The sequence below is a fragment of the Amphiprion ocellaris genome, chromosome 10 (genome assembly GCF_022539595.1).
Source record: "Amphiprion ocellaris isolate individual 3 ecotype Okinawa chromosome 10, ASM2253959v1, whole genome shotgun sequence".
NCBI classification, from domain to species: domain Eukaryota; kingdom Metazoa; phylum Chordata; class Actinopteri; family Pomacentridae; genus Amphiprion; species Amphiprion ocellaris.
The window spans coordinates 34671107-34686674 of NC_072775.1; the positions used below are offsets into that span (position 1 = coordinate 34671107).

Below are 15568 nucleotides of genomic sequence, written 5' to 3' on the forward strand. Positions count from 1 at the left end.
TAAAACTATAACTTTAAAATCATTTCTAGACCATGACAAGATGTTTGGATCATAAAGTAAAATACTAGATTGTTCATTGTTCTTTGTTGCTTTATGTCTCATTGGTGTAATATTTTGTCTTGTTTTTGTTGTTTTTTTGTCTTTTTTTGTCTGACTTGTCATTTGTCCATTGTTTAATAATTTTTTGTCAAATTTTTTGTCTCCTTTTTTGTTTTGTTTTGTGTTGTTTGCCTCATTTTTGTCATTTTGTGTCTCATTTTAGTCAACTTGTGTGTCATTCTTGTTTTGTGTCTCATTCTTGTCATTTTGTGTCTCATTTTTGTCACTTTGTGTCTTGACTTTGTTTTGTGTCTTTTTGCACTAAAACAAAGGAACCATTAGGAGTTGTGGTTATTTATAGGTTATTATGCTGTGGTTTTACTGGTTACTAGAGATCAAACTGGGCTGAATGTGGAACCTGGACTAGAATCAGTTTGATACTCCTGCAATAGAGTCCTGGGTGTTTGGACCCTAAAAAACATTTCAACTGTGTAATTAAGACCTAATGAAGAATCTACATGAAGTTAAACAAGCATGCGTTCCCATTAGGAGGTGCTTTTGCTGCTGTCTTTCCATTATCAGGTCACTAAATGATCAAACTGGGTAAATGGTGACTTGTGAATGTAAAGCCCAGAACTAGCTGCTGAAAATGAGCCTCTAGTGTTGAAACGGTCCGACTTGTTGGCGTGACGTCCCTCTAAACCGACACGCATCAAACTGCATACCGCTCGCTGAAAACTCTGAACCCGTCCCCTGGACAAACACACCCGGCATTGAGCTGCCGTCGCCGCTCGCATTCAGCCGAGGACATTTTCTCGGGGACCCTGCTGGCCTGTAACCCCGGTGGGCGTAGAGGGGGGTCGGGATAGAGGACGCCTTTATGCCTCGTCCTAATGCCGCCTTTATTCGCCGCTGGTCTCCCCCGATAGTCCGTCGACGGCCCGGTGGATCTGGCCTCGGCGGCTGAATGGAGCCCTTTAACCGCCGCCGGACGCCTCATTAGCATAACCTGGATTTGCATAGCACAAAGCCGAGCGGTGTCAGGAAGCTGAATCCTGTTTCCTCTGTCTGGGACGTCAACAACCGGACGCTTCTTCTTCTTCTTTACAGTTCATACAGTCGCCTGATTAACTCCAAGCTGCTCTGTTTAGACAAGTTTCACGCTTTGTCACTCATTCTGTTTCCTCACGTCAATCTGAAAAGCTCAACTGTCTTTTTCTGTCTTCCAAAGGTTCATTCTGTCCTTCGTCGTCTTTATTTTTAGGCGTGAATGAAAAACATCAGCAGGAGGGTCATTCCAGAACTGGAGGACATTCTACGTCCCGCCCATCATATGGCCAATAATCCAAAATCCTAAAACATGCAGTAGTTGTGTAAATGTTGTTCCGAGACCAAATCTTAAAAAAAAAAAAAAAAAAAAACTTGGAGAAAACAATGTTTGAAAATATTTTTAAAATACCAGATAAGTCTTTAGAAAAAACTGAATCTTTTCAGATCATTTCTGAGACATTTTTAACAAGTTGTTGTCATTCTGGCCAAGGTTCAAGTCACTCTGGAAAAGCTTTGAGGCATTTTGGACAGATGTTAGGAACTCTGGACACATTAGGAGTCATTCTGGGAAGGATTTGATGCAGTTTGAAGAAGATTCAACCATTTTGGACTATTTTTAAGTAACTTCAGACAAACTGAAACAGATTCCTACATCATAAATATTATACTGCTCAAATTGTGATACATCCCATAATATTGATGATCATAGTTGGTTATAGAGAAAATGACCAGAAACCAGATTCAGTGTTCAGACTGAGACACCTGGATGGATGTAAACTGATCTGGTGTCAGTTTTTACCAGAACTCAGATGTTTCTCCTCCTAAATGTCATGGTTCTATCTGCTGGACTGATGAAGTTCTGAGGATCAGAAATGATGGAAAAAGTCCATTAAAAAGTGATAAATCTGGATGGAAACTCATCTGAGTTCTGCTAAAACCTGACACCAGATCAGTTTACATCCATCCAGGTGTCCCAGTCTGAACACTGAATCTGGTTTCTGGTCTGCACCATCTTTTCTTTTTTTTTTTCCAGAAGTACGCAGCATCTCTTTAGTCTGAGGCTGGTTTTAAACCTTGAGTTTCAATTAAATGTGTCGCGGTCGTTAAATAATGAAGTTGGATTCTGTATTCGTCACTAATCAGTGAAACCTGTGGAGTTGTGAGATCAGAACAACAACAGCGACGTAAATCAGCATCCAGAAGCATCGGAGCCTCAACAATAGCTGGAGGCTAAACTTTGTCTTTCTCAGCCTGAAAGCCTCGGGGCATTCAGGAGGACAAACAGGGGCGTGGAGCTTCCATCCCGGGGGGTTGGGAGCCGACGGGAGAAAAAAAGGCAAACATGGAAAGATGACTGAACCCAGGAGGAGCTGCAGGGTGGAAGCTTCTTTATTTCATTATTAGAAGATGAAAAACACGCCGGCTGCAGCTCCAAAGTGTTTCTGATGCTAAAAACTCTCCCAGCAGGAAGTCAGACGCTGAGACCAACTTCCAGTGGAAAACCTTCTTTTATTCCCGCTGTGTTGTTTTAAATACGTTTGTAGAATATGCAGGAATCAGCAAAGATCTCCGATGAATCTACGAGACTCAATGAGGATGAAATGTGTGATCAACTTTAGAGTTACAGCCAACTTCACGGGTTTTGGATGTTTTTTGGGGGGATTTTTGATCAATTTCACATCCATCCAGGTGTCACAGTCTAAAGATGATCGAAATTTGACCATTTCTGGACAATTTTTGAGTCGTTCTGGACAAAATTTCAGGTCCTTAGGAACAATTTTTGAATAATATGCGGGAAAACTAGGTCAATTTGGAATGTTTTTTGTCCTTTTTTCGAAAAATTTCAATAATTCCGAGACAATCTTTGATTTGACTAATTTTTTAATAAAAAACACATTTCATTGTCATTTCTGACAACTTTTGTGTAATTCTTTTTCTGTAATTCTGGATCATATTCAACTCATTTGAGACAAATTTCAAGCCATTTTGGAAGATTTTTAAAGCATCTTGGACAAATTTAGTGTCATTCTGTAAATTTTCAATCATTCTGGATAATTTTTGATCATTTGAGAGAAATTCTGACTGATTTTGGATCATTTTCCAGTCTTTCAGACTACTTTCATGTCATTCTGAACACATTTGAACACATCTTGGATGTTTGTCCTACAACTGATTAAATGGGTTTTATTGGACCAACAGGCCTTCAGGAAAACAGAGTTTCCCTTTTTTGAACCCACTCAGACCCTAAAATGATCAGAAATATTGGTTAAACTACACACTTGTCAGATCAATTTTTTGACTTCTACTAGAACAATCCCCTAAAACCCAACGACACGCCAACTAATGACTCATTTTGTCCGACAAACATCCATTAACTGAAAGAAACTCAATTTTCTGCAGCATTACCAGGAAGAAGCAGCACATTTCAGAAACTGGAACCTTAGAATATTCAGCATCTCCCCTGCCAACACTTCCAAACCCACTAATTCTGAGGCATCAACGTTCCTTTGACCAGAAGAACTGGCAGCATCGTCTCTGGAGGGTTTGATCCAGCAGGATTATCACTCAGCTCAGTGGGGTTCCTCCACAGTTCTGGGGAATCCCTGGAACAAAGTTTCTGCCCAGAGGTGGAAATAAATCCCTGCTAAACCCTCGACCCTGCTGGGTTTAAAACCGAGCCAAACATCGATGACACAAAGAAACCCTGAGATACGACCGAGCAAAAACACACAAACTGTGGACGGGTCCATTAGTTAGACGTAGAGTGATCTAACCCACCAAAAAATCTGAGCTTTATCTAGTTTCTGTAATATTTTATGGTCTAGATTCTAGTGTCAGAGTGGTCTAACCCACAAACCAAATACAGCGTTACAGTGGAATGTTAGACCATTCTGGAAAACACTAAACTTTGAACACATTTTTCTCCAAAACTACAGAAAGTGGGTCAGACCACTCTGCTTCAAAACCCTTATTGTTCAAGATGCTTCAGAAATGATCCAGAAGGATTCAAAATGTGTCCAAAATGATCCAGAATTACAGAAAATTTGTCTAAAACAATGAAAATGTGTTCAGAATGACATGGAAATCATCTAAAATGACGGGAAAATGATCCAAAATCTGTCAGAATTTGTCTCAGATGATTGAAAGTAATTGAGAATGACTAAAAATTTGTAGAATGACACTAAATTTGTCCAAGATTTAAAAAAAAAAAAAGTTATTTTTAATCAATTTCAGTTCATTCTAAACAGATATAAGTAAGTTTGGACATTTTTGAGTCATTGTGGGAAGATTTTTGTCATTTCTGACAATTTTTGTGTAATTCTGGATCATTTTCAAGTCATTTTGAGTCATTTTGGATGATTTTTAAAGCATCTTGGACAATTATAGTGTCATTCTGCACATTTTCAGTCATTCTGAATAATTTTTAATCATTTGAGAGAAATTCTGACTGATCTTGGACCAATTTCCAGTAATTTCAGACGGTTTTCATGTCATTCTGAACAAATTTTCATTGTTTTAGATAATTTCTGGACAATTTTTTTGTAATTCTCAATCATTTTGGACACATCTTAAATAATTTTGAACCATTTCTGAAGCGTTTTGGACAGTGAGGGTTTGGAAGCAGAGTGGTTTGTTCAGTTTGTCTAAAATTAGTTGAAAATGATCCAAAATTGCAGAAATTTTGTCCAGAATTACACAAAAGTTGTGAGAAATGACAGAAATCTCCTGGTTAGCATTTTCCTCTCATCATCTCTCATGTTTCTGCTGCTTCTGAGCATCTTCATCTCCAAACCTTCAGCTCCAATTAAGGAGACGAGGAGCAGGAAGCAGCAGAGTTACGCTGCAGAAACCACGTCTACGGGAAGAATTCTTCCATGTAAAGTGAATTAAGAAGCCTCAGTGTCTATTTCTGGATGTTATTCTGCTTCAGCTCGGCCATCAACATGTTATCTGAGCTCCTTAAATGCTCCTGCAGCTCTTTTATTTCCATTTAATTTAAGATAAAATGCATTTTAGCGCCTCTAAAAAGGGGAATTCTGTTGTGCAAATTCAGCAGACAGCTCGATAATGACAGCAACCACACAGAGACGAAGCCACAGACGTGTAAAAGGACGGACGTTTAAACGCCCCGTGCAACAAGCGTGCACTTGAACGCACCGCCGCCGGTATTTCTACATCGGGTCTCACCTCGGCATCGCGGCTCCTCGCTCCGGATCGTTTTAGCAGAAATGAAAAAGTTCCTGAGAGCTGGAGCCGGATTCGGTCCACGTCCAGTCAGAGAAATAAAAACAGTGTGAGGACCGCCGAGTCAAACAAAAGGCTCCCAAACACACAACTCCTCCTTTCACCACGAGGGGAGGGACCAGGTTACCATGGAGACGCATCTCCTGCTGGGGCTCATGTGTGCAGCCACTTGTAGAGTGTGTTAGAGTGTGTTAGTGTGTGTTAGAGTGTGTTAGAGTGTGTGTTTAAGAGGGAGGAGGCTGTTTACATTCAAATGTGTCGCTGACTTTTGTGTCGCTGCACAATAATCTCAATTTTTAGCTTTCAACTGTTTAAACCAGGGGAGTCAAACTCATCTTAGTCCAGGTTCCACATTTAGTCCAGTTTGATCTCCAGTAAAACCACAGCATAATAACCTCTAAATAACCACAACTCCTAATGGTTCCTTTGTGTTAGTGCAAAAATGTTCCTATTTAAGGAATTATCTTTTTACTAAACGTCATGAACAACCTGACATTTATCAAGAAAATTTAATTCAGTTTCATTAACATTCAGCCTCAGTTTATCATTTCCACATTACAACTTCCAGATCACAGTGTGTCGACAAAGGAACACAACATTTAGTCACCTGGAACTGAACCATAGAGGATTTACTGAAGGATCAAAACGACTAAAAAAGACAAAAAAGGAAAAAAAAAACAACAAAAACTACAAAAATGAGACATAAAATGACAAAAGCGAGAAAAAAAACAAAAAACAGATAAAAAAAGTTACAAAGCAACAAAAAAATGGACAAACGACAAAAACGAGACAAAAAACTTGCACAAATCACAAAAAACAGACACAAAACAACAAAAATGAGAAAAAAAGACAAAAGTCAGACAAAAATAGACAAAAAAAAACAAGACAGAAAATGACAAAAATTAAACAAATGACACAAAACAAAACAAAATCAACAAAGAGACAAAATAGTTACTAAGCAACAAAAAAATGGACAAACAACAAAAATTAGACAAAAGCAAGAAACAAAACAATGAATAAAGCAAAACACAAAATGAAAAGTCAGACAAAAACAAGACAAAATACTACAAAAATGAGACACAAAATGACAAAATGAGACAAAAAATTACTAAAATTAGAAACAAAGACAAAAATGAGACAAACAACATGAAGCAAAATTAAAAAAGAGACAAAAATGTGACAAAAAGTTACAAAAACATGACAAGAAATGACAAAAATGTGAGACAAACGACAAAAATCAGACAAAAAAGCAACAAAAACGAGACCAAATATTACAAAAATTAGACACAAAACAACAAAAGAACAAAGAACAATCTAGTATTTTACTTTATGATCAAAACAACTTGTCATGGTCTAGAAATTATTTTAAATTTATAGTTTTACTAATTTACACTCTGCAGTTAATGTCTTCTCTGGAATTTTTACACTTTGAGGGCCGGATTGGACCCTCTGGAGGACCGCTTTTGGCCCACGGGCCTCATGTTGGACACCCCTGGTTTTCAAAATAATTATCATAATTTACTGTTATTTTACTTTGTCTCCTTGTTTTGTTAAATTGCAGAAAATGTCATAATTTACATTTTAAGAATAAAAAACGCCAAATAATATGAACATAAAAAATAAAAAGTAAACCATAGTCATGTTGTTTCTGACTGTATTTAAATCAGTAAAAGATTAATTATTATACTTATTATAATATATTCTGTATTTGGATAAATTACAGATAATATCTAATAAATTAACAGAAAAAGTAATAATTAATAGTCAATATTTTATATATTGACTGTAATAAAAGATTAACTGCAAAATGACTATTTTTAATGCGTCTGAATCTAAGTATTGTAAAGATTTGACTTTTATTTGTGTTCATTTCTAAAATAAGTGTGTTTTTGTGTGTTTTTGTGTCTGTGGTTGTACCCAGAGCCAACAGTTCACACATCGATCCACATCCTGTCCATATATTGATATTTCCACTGAGGCTCCAGAGCTTTTAAAGCCTGCAGCTCTTTTAACGCTCGGTTACGTCAGAGAACCACAAATAGTTGCAGTTATAAGGTTATTACTCAACAGGCTAAACTCTGCTGACCTTCCACAGCGATCCCACGTCAGGGAAATGTCAACAAAACAACAGAAGATTTATAATAATAATAATAATAATAATAATAATAATAAATTACAGAAAATAAATAAATGTGTAATTTTATAGTCAAAACTTGTAAAAGAACTAATTACTACAGATTTTGATGTCAACATTATTTATAATTTTGATTTTTTTTGGTTTATGAGTAACGTGCAAATTAATATTTCTTTTGTTATTTTCTTAGATATTTTCTGAAGTTAAAAATTTAATAATACTCAGCATATTTCAGTCCAAATTGTTTTATTTAAAGTGTAAATTAATCTGTGATTTTCTTGGAATTTATTTGATTTTTTTTAATTAAGAAAATTACTCATCATGTCTCCACATATTAGCAGAAAAATTCATGAAAATGCAACAAAAAAAAAACAAAAACAGAAGATTTAAGTTGAAGTTCAGTTTTTTTGCAGTTGAAATGTAAATTAATGCTTCATTAATGGCATTTTCCTGGATATTATCTGAAATGTGGCTCTGACGCCAGACATTTTAGATATTTTTTTTTTTTTTGGAGTAATTCTGGACAAAGTGAAACAGAAAAAAATCCGGGGAACCAATGATTGTTTCTGGGACTCTGAACTGTTCACACTAGGATACATCCCATAATACTGATGATCACAGCTGGTTCTAACATGGACTGGAAAGGTTTGGAGACATTTTGAACCATTTTATTGTAACTTCAGTAAATGTTTAACTGATCTAAGGCAGGTTTGGAATCATCTGGACACATTTTTGAACAATTTTTGAGAGACTTTGGACAAAATTGAGTCTTTTCAGATCATTTCTGAGACATTTTTAACAAGTTGTTGTCATTCTGGCCAAGGTTCAAGTCACTCTGGAAAAGCTTTGAGGCATTTTGGACAGATGTTAGGAACTCTGGACACATTAGGAGTCATTCTGGGAAGGATTTGATGCAGTTTGAGTAAGAACTCACCTTGTGTGTGTTGGGTTTGATGCATCGGATGAAATATGGGTTGGAGGTGCTGAGCGTCGCCATCAGGGAGTGTAAGGAATCCTGAGGAACAAAAAACAGTTCCGTTACTGGAATAATGCACCTAAAAAACCTGGAAATCTGTAAAAATATTAATATCTAACTTCATGTTGACTCTGAAGGAACGGAACAGCGTAAATATCCACAACTTTCTTTCAGATAAAAGCAAATATCTGGGTAGTAGTAGGATGATGGAAACAGACTCAAACACTGTGAAAGAATTAACTATTGTTGTAAAAAATACAGGATTTGAGGTTTTTGAGGACATTATGTCCAGTTATGGCCTGTTTATACCTTTAACATGTGAAATAAAGCTTTTATTCTGTGATTTTACCAGATATCAACCATAATTTAACAACAATATTGGAAAATCTGTTCAAAAAAAACTGAATAAATTTAAAAATAACCACAATTGTCTTTCTGATTACAACAAATATCTGTATAATAATGAGATTTTTACTGATTTAAACACTGTAAAAGATTAGTTGTTGTAAAAAAATACAGATTTTTGTGGACATTATGTCCAGTTTTGGCCTGTTTTTACCTTTAACGTAAAATTTAGCTTATTTTTCTGTGATTTTATCAGATATTAACCAGAATTTAACAAAAATAGTGGAAAACCTGCACAAACTGTTAAAAAACATTATAATGAACAGCAGAACAACATAAATAGCCACATTATTTTTGAAACAAATCTCATTTTGCATTTAAAATCATCATCACATCATCATTTATCTGAATATTTTGCAGTTTTTCTTTGATTTTTGATGTTTTTCCAGACAAACTGTTGATTTCTCTTCAGTAATCTGGATCATTCAGGTGAAAACTTGATCAAATCCATGATTTTAACTGAATCTTTGCACTAAAACTGCTTCTAAACACACAAACATCGACGCTGACAGGCTGCTATTACTGATATCATGGCAGCTAAATCACCACACACTTTTTTCACATTTAAAAGAAACGCTTTTACCAAATGTTTTACTACTAGTCAGTATTTTTCTACTTTTCTGACCTTAAACTGGGAGCTGACGGTGGGCCGCCGGTGCTTGGTGCTCATCTTCAGGGTGTCCTGCTTGTTTCGGCTCAAAACGTGTTCAAACAAATCATAGACGAAATCCAACCTGATGGGGAAAACGAAAAATCAGACGAAGAAGAAGCAAACAAAAGCTACTGAACATCTGAAAGTCGTCTTTAAGGAGATAAACTGTAAATAAACTTTTAGGTTTTTCTGTCTTAAAATAAGTTGTTTTTTATAGTTTGGGTTGTTTTTGAGAAGCTGCAAATTATAAATTATTACTGGATTTCTTTATATTTATCTTTATATTATAATTATTGTTATTTATCTAACACACTTATTTAACGTACAGCTTATTATAGTTATATAAAAATAGTGTGTTTTTACCATTATTAATACTTTATTATACTTCATGTAATACACAGAAAATCACAAAAATATTCAAAAAATAATTGTAAAGTTAATAAATTATTTTAGAATAAAACATTTCACACATTGTAAATAACAATAAGTGTTTTGATTTTTGTTTGTTTTTGTTATTTTACAAAATGTAAATTAATATTTAGTTTTTCAGAGATTTAAAAAAAACATTTGCAAAATAAAATGATCAATATTTTGCTTTTTTAACTGCAATTTTATAGAATTTCCCTGTTTTGTTAAATTCCAGATATCTTGTAAAACCAACTGAAAAGGATAAAAAAAAAAAAAAAAAAACTTTTCAAAACTGTAAGTAATGTATAAAATCTGTGAAATGCTGAAAAATCTATCAGTTAAACAGATTAAATGGTGATGAATCCATCCGTTAAACATTAAATGGCGATAAATCCATCCGTTAAACAGATTAAATGATGACTTTGACCATAAAGTTGAATCTAATCAGAATTAAAATGTCGAATCTGGAATAAATGAGCTGATTTCTTCTATAAATCTGTTTCTTCTACCTGCTCTCTCTCAGCATGTTGGATTAAATGCATAAATGAATAAATAAATCTGGAATAAATGAGCTGATTTCTTCTATAAATCTGTTTCTTGTACCTGCTCTCTCTCAGCATGTTGAGGATGTCGTCTCTGAAGGTGTCTCGGTTCTTCTCCAGCATCCCCCTCACATCATACACCACCTGCAGGAGGAGACCACCAGGGGGCGTCATTTAGACCGGTCTGACCTCTGCTAATGCTAAGCTAATGCTGAGCTAACGCTGAGCTAACGCTGAGCTAACGCTGAGCTAAGGCTGAGCTAACGCTGAGCTAACGCTGAGCTAAGGCTGAGCTAACGCTGAGCTAACGCTGAGCTAACGCTGAGCTAAGGCTGAGCTAACGCTGAGCTAACGCTGAGCTAAGGCTGAGCTAACGCTGAGCTAAGGCTGAGCTAACGCTGAGCTAAGGCTGAGCTAACGCTGAGCTAACGCTGAGCTAAGGCTGAGCTAAGGCTGAGCTAAGGCTGAGCTAACGCTGAGCTAAGGCTGAGCTAACGCTGAGCTAAGGCTGAGCTAAGGCTGAGCTAACGCTGAGCTAACGCTGAGCTAAGGCTGAGCTAACGCTGAGCTAAGGCTGAGCTAATGCTGAGCTAACGCTGAGCTAAGGCTGAGCTAATGCTGAGCTAAGGCTGAGCTAACGCTGAGCTAACGCTGAGCTAAGGCTGAGCTAAGGCTGAGCTAACGCTGAGCTAACGCTGAGCTAAGGCTGAGCTAAGGCTGAGGTAAGGCTGAGCTAACGCTGAGGTAATGCTGAGCTAACGCTGAGCTAAGGCGGAGCTAAGGCTGAGCTAACGCTGAGCTAACGCTGAGCTAAGGCTGAGCTAACGCTGAGCTAAGGCTGAGCTAAGGCTGCGCTAACGCTGAGCTAAGGCTGAGCTAACACTGAGCTAAGGCTGAGCTAACGCTGAGCTAACGCTGAGCTAAGGCTGAGCTAACGCTGAGCGAAGGCTGAGCTAACGCTAAGCTAACGCTGAGCTAACGGCCTCACCTCTCCAGCGTAGTGTCGAACTCCAAAGTAGTGAACGGCGACGCGAGGTTTCACGTAGAAAGAGTTCTTCTGCAGCAGGAAAAAGAAAAACATCTCATTAGTCACAGCTGCTTCTTCATCTACAGAGACTTAAAACCTGAAATTAGTCCAAAACGGTCCAAATAAACCGTAAAAAATGACACAAAAGTTGTCCACGTGTCAAAAATGACTCAATATTTGTATGAAATGACCGAAAATTACTCCGTTAGCTTTAGGCTGTGACACTGTGAGTGGATGGAAAATTAACTTGCTCATTTTTATTCACATTGTGCTTATTTTTCCTCCCTATGTCCTCATTTTAATTCATTGTGGGTTAATTTTTCCTACTGTGGATTCATTTTTTCTCATTAATGACAGCAGGACGACGTACCGAGTGCTGGCTGTGGAGTTTCTCCAGTAAAGTGTCGTCTGTAGCTTTGGGGAAATGACTCTCCTCATTCATCAGTGCCAGGAGACCCAGTTTCTATGGAAACGCAGAGACAATCATCATCATCATCATCATCATCATCATTATTTATTATAATTATAATAATAATAACAGTAATGACAGTAATACTACCACTACTGCTACTACTACTGATAATAATAATAATAATAATAATAATAATAATAATAATAATAATAATAATAATCATTTTATTATTTCATAATAATTATTATACTATTATTAAATAATAATTTATAAATACTATTTAATGATAATTATTATTATTATTAAATTATAATTATTATGTATAGTCAAGTACAAATTATTGCACGTAACTATATGAAAAATAGCTATAATATAAGTAATAATAATAATTTTTATTACTACTACTACTACCACATATAAAATAAATAAGATTTAGTTTATTTATTTCATTTATTAAAATATAAATATATTTATTAAGTTATTAAAAAGAATAAGTAAAATTTATTTTAATTTAAAAATGTTATAATAATAATAATAATAATCCTTATTCTTATTATTACTATTAATTATACTAATAATAACAGTTATTATTGGTATTTTATTAGTAGTAGTAGTACTACTATTATTAGTTAAGTGTAAATGATTCAATCAACAACAGAAACACTTGTTTTTTGGTTTTTATTTTTAATTTTCTACCTTCTCGATCAGATCCAGACATTCTCCGTTGTCCATCCAGTTGATGTCGACCCAGACGAGGCCTTCTCTGTGACAAACAACACAAAATAACATTTAAATACTTATACAGAGGCAAACTAAATGAGATATAAAGAGAGGGTATAAAGAGAATAAAAATATGAACAAATCTTTACCAGACCTAATATTATTACTGTTCAGATATTTCTACTACTGATAATAATTATTATTTAAAATAATAATAATAATATTATAAAAACCATATGAACCACTTAATGACAGTTCTTACAATTCTAATAAATGGTAATAAAAGTGTCGTTTCATCTTCTCTGTATTAAGATGAGTGATGATCTTAAATTAAAAACCTAAAAGCATCAAATGAATGAACTTCAGCTGAACTTTTTAAACTAGGATTATTTCCTATAAAACTTTATCCTCCACCTACTTGTTGTATTCAAGTTGCTCCAGAGAGAAAATGTGTTTGTTGAAATATTCCTGCAGCTTCTCGTTTGCATAGTTGATGTTGAACTGTTCGAAGCGGTTCACCTGAAAACAAAGATAACCAAGTGAAAACGAGAAAAAAAGCCCTTCCCTTCGTTAACTGGTTGATTAAAATCTGATGAACAGGAGAAGATCAGGTTTAATTCAGTGTTTTTGTGTGACAGATTCAGCTAAATTTAATAAACGTTATTCAACCTGAGGGAATATTTTAATTCTTTTTAATTTTCTTGCAGTTATTTATCCGCTGGGGATGCAGACGAGCGTAAAAAACCCTCAAACCTCAAAGTTCTCGAAGCCGAAGATGTCCAGGATGCTGACGGACTTGAAGTCTTCTCTTCCTCGGATGCGGTTGTTGAGTTTCCGGATGATCCAGTTGAAACACTGAGAATAAAGTGCCATCGCCATGGAGTCTCTGGAGTCCACCGCCTGCCGGGGAGCACATATTACTGATGGGCAGCTCAAAAAACAACAGAAATACACCAAAAAGCAACAAAAAAACACAAAAAACCAACAGAAAACAATTTTAAAAAACAACAAAACACAACAAAGACAAAAAATGATAATGTGTTTTTCTATAATAACAGCTCCGGTTGTCTCTCTTTTGATGTTCATTATAGGCATTCCTGCTCTATCCAGATGATAATAATAACAATAACAATAATAATAATAATAACAATAATTATTAATAATAATAATAATAATAATAATAATAATAATAATAATAATAATGATAATAACAACAAGGCGTTCTGACCTGTTCCACAGTCAGCGGGGTGGAGATCTCCTCTCCTCTGAGGATCATGGATCGGTGAGTTAGAACTTCAGAAAGCTGTTCTGAGTTCAGACCCAGAAGTTCTGAGGTTCGGTTCAGAGCTGAAGACAGAAAAAATAGCAGAAGAGTTTGCAATCATCCATTTAGGAAATCTTAAAAGTTGTTGGAAAACTGTGAAAAAGCAGCAGCTCATAAACGCAAAACACCCAACAACACAGAAACATACAGTAAATTTATTCAATCAGTGGAAAAAAACACAGAAAAATCACAATAAATAAAATCAGCATAAATCTAAAAAAATATGTAATTATTGTGTTTTAGCACATTTTTCTACTATTAATGATTTTAAAACATTTCATTTTTCTATGTTTTTTTAAAATTTGATAGTTACAGCTTCTTAAAAGTGAGATTTTTTTAAATGAAATATTTCAGCATTTTTCCTGGAACTGGATTTGATGAACTCTGGCCTCGATTGTTTTTAGATTTTTTTATGTTTTAAGAGGAAAGGAAGCAGTTATTACTGATTATTGATATTTTTTCTGGACCAACCTGACTTGGAGGAGACCTGAGCTCCTCCGGCCGTCATGAACTCGATGTTTCCTGTGTGAAGAATCCCGGCCAGCAGACGTAGAACCTCACCGATGTTCTCCTCCGTGAACTGCATCGTTCGCATTGCATTCTGGGAAAAAAAAGCAAAAGACAAGAAGCCGATGAAACTTTTCAGCTTCGCCAGGATCAAACATTTTGACAGTGATTTATGAATAAATAACTGAATGAGTTCTGCGCAGAAAATATGTTCATGTTCATATGAGCAAAACCTTGAGAAAATGAGCATTTTGGACATTTTTCATTAACAATATGAAGTTCATCTCATCGTATCTTATTGTATCTCATCATATCTTGTTATCTCATCTCACGTCATCTCATATATCTCATCTCATATATCATCATATCTCATTTCATTCTATCTCACTGTATCTTACTGTATCTCATCACATCTTATGTTATCTCATCTTATGCCATCTCATTAATATCATCGCATCTCATCTCATATCTCATCATATCTCATTTCATTCTATCTCATATCTCATCTTGTCTTATTGTGCAGAAGAGTTAGAAACATCCCTGAATGTATTGCACAGTGTACAGCCAAAATAGTAGCGGTAGAGGTAGAATTAGCAGAAATGGGTTCAAAAAAACCTAATTCACAACTTATTTTAAGCTGTTTCTAAAAGATTTCTCATTTCTGCTGCTCATTCGGCTGAACCAGTGAGTCAAAAGGTAACCGCTATAACAATACTTCCTAAAATACTTGCTAGCTTTGGCCTTAAATCAGTGAACAGAGCGTAAATCTTGTATGTTTTCAGTTTTCTTCCCACCAGAACATCCTGAAAGGTGCCCTTGTCATTGATTGTCTCGTCGCCATGGCAGCTGGACTGTCTCAGGTAGTGGTAGCTGTCGGGATGCGTCAAACCCAACGCCTCTGCAGACACAAAGAATCAGCATTAGCACCAATCCAGCTGCTTTTCTGACCTTTCTGCAGCTGAAATCTGATGATTCCTCCTGGAATAAATTCATCCGCTGAACTCTGTGAACCTCAACAATCAGCCGGAGGGTTTGAAAAACATGTTATTATTCTAAAAATCACAAATATTACATCGATTATCAAAGCCTGGAAATTTAAAAACAGAAAAAAATGGCAGATGTTCTAC

The 15568-nt window shown here is 35.7% G+C and overlaps 1 protein-coding gene across 1 annotated transcript in view; it reads right to left on the reverse strand.

Annotated features, from left to right (window-relative positions):
• Positions 1 to 15568, reverse strand: part of myo10 (myosin X) — a 129889-nt gene that overhangs the window by 31333 nt on the left and 82988 nt on the right. Inside the window, exons 9-19 of the mRNA XM_055014180.1 lie at positions 15236 to 15339; positions 14406 to 14535; positions 13839 to 13957; positions 13364 to 13510; positions 13029 to 13129; positions 12587 to 12653; positions 11849 to 11941; positions 11440 to 11508; positions 10513 to 10595; positions 9475 to 9583; positions 8403 to 8483 (exon numbers count right to left, since the gene is read on the reverse strand). Of these exons, the coding sequence (XP_054870155.1) occupies positions 8403 to 8483; positions 9475 to 9583; positions 10513 to 10595; positions 11440 to 11508; positions 11849 to 11941; positions 12587 to 12653; positions 13029 to 13129; positions 13364 to 13510; positions 13839 to 13957; positions 14406 to 14535; positions 15236 to 15339 (1103 nt within the window). The remainder of the gene's footprint in view (positions 1 to 8402; positions 8484 to 9474; positions 9584 to 10512; positions 10596 to 11439; positions 11509 to 11848; positions 11942 to 12586; positions 12654 to 13028; positions 13130 to 13363; positions 13511 to 13838; positions 13958 to 14405; positions 14536 to 15235; positions 15340 to 15568) is intronic.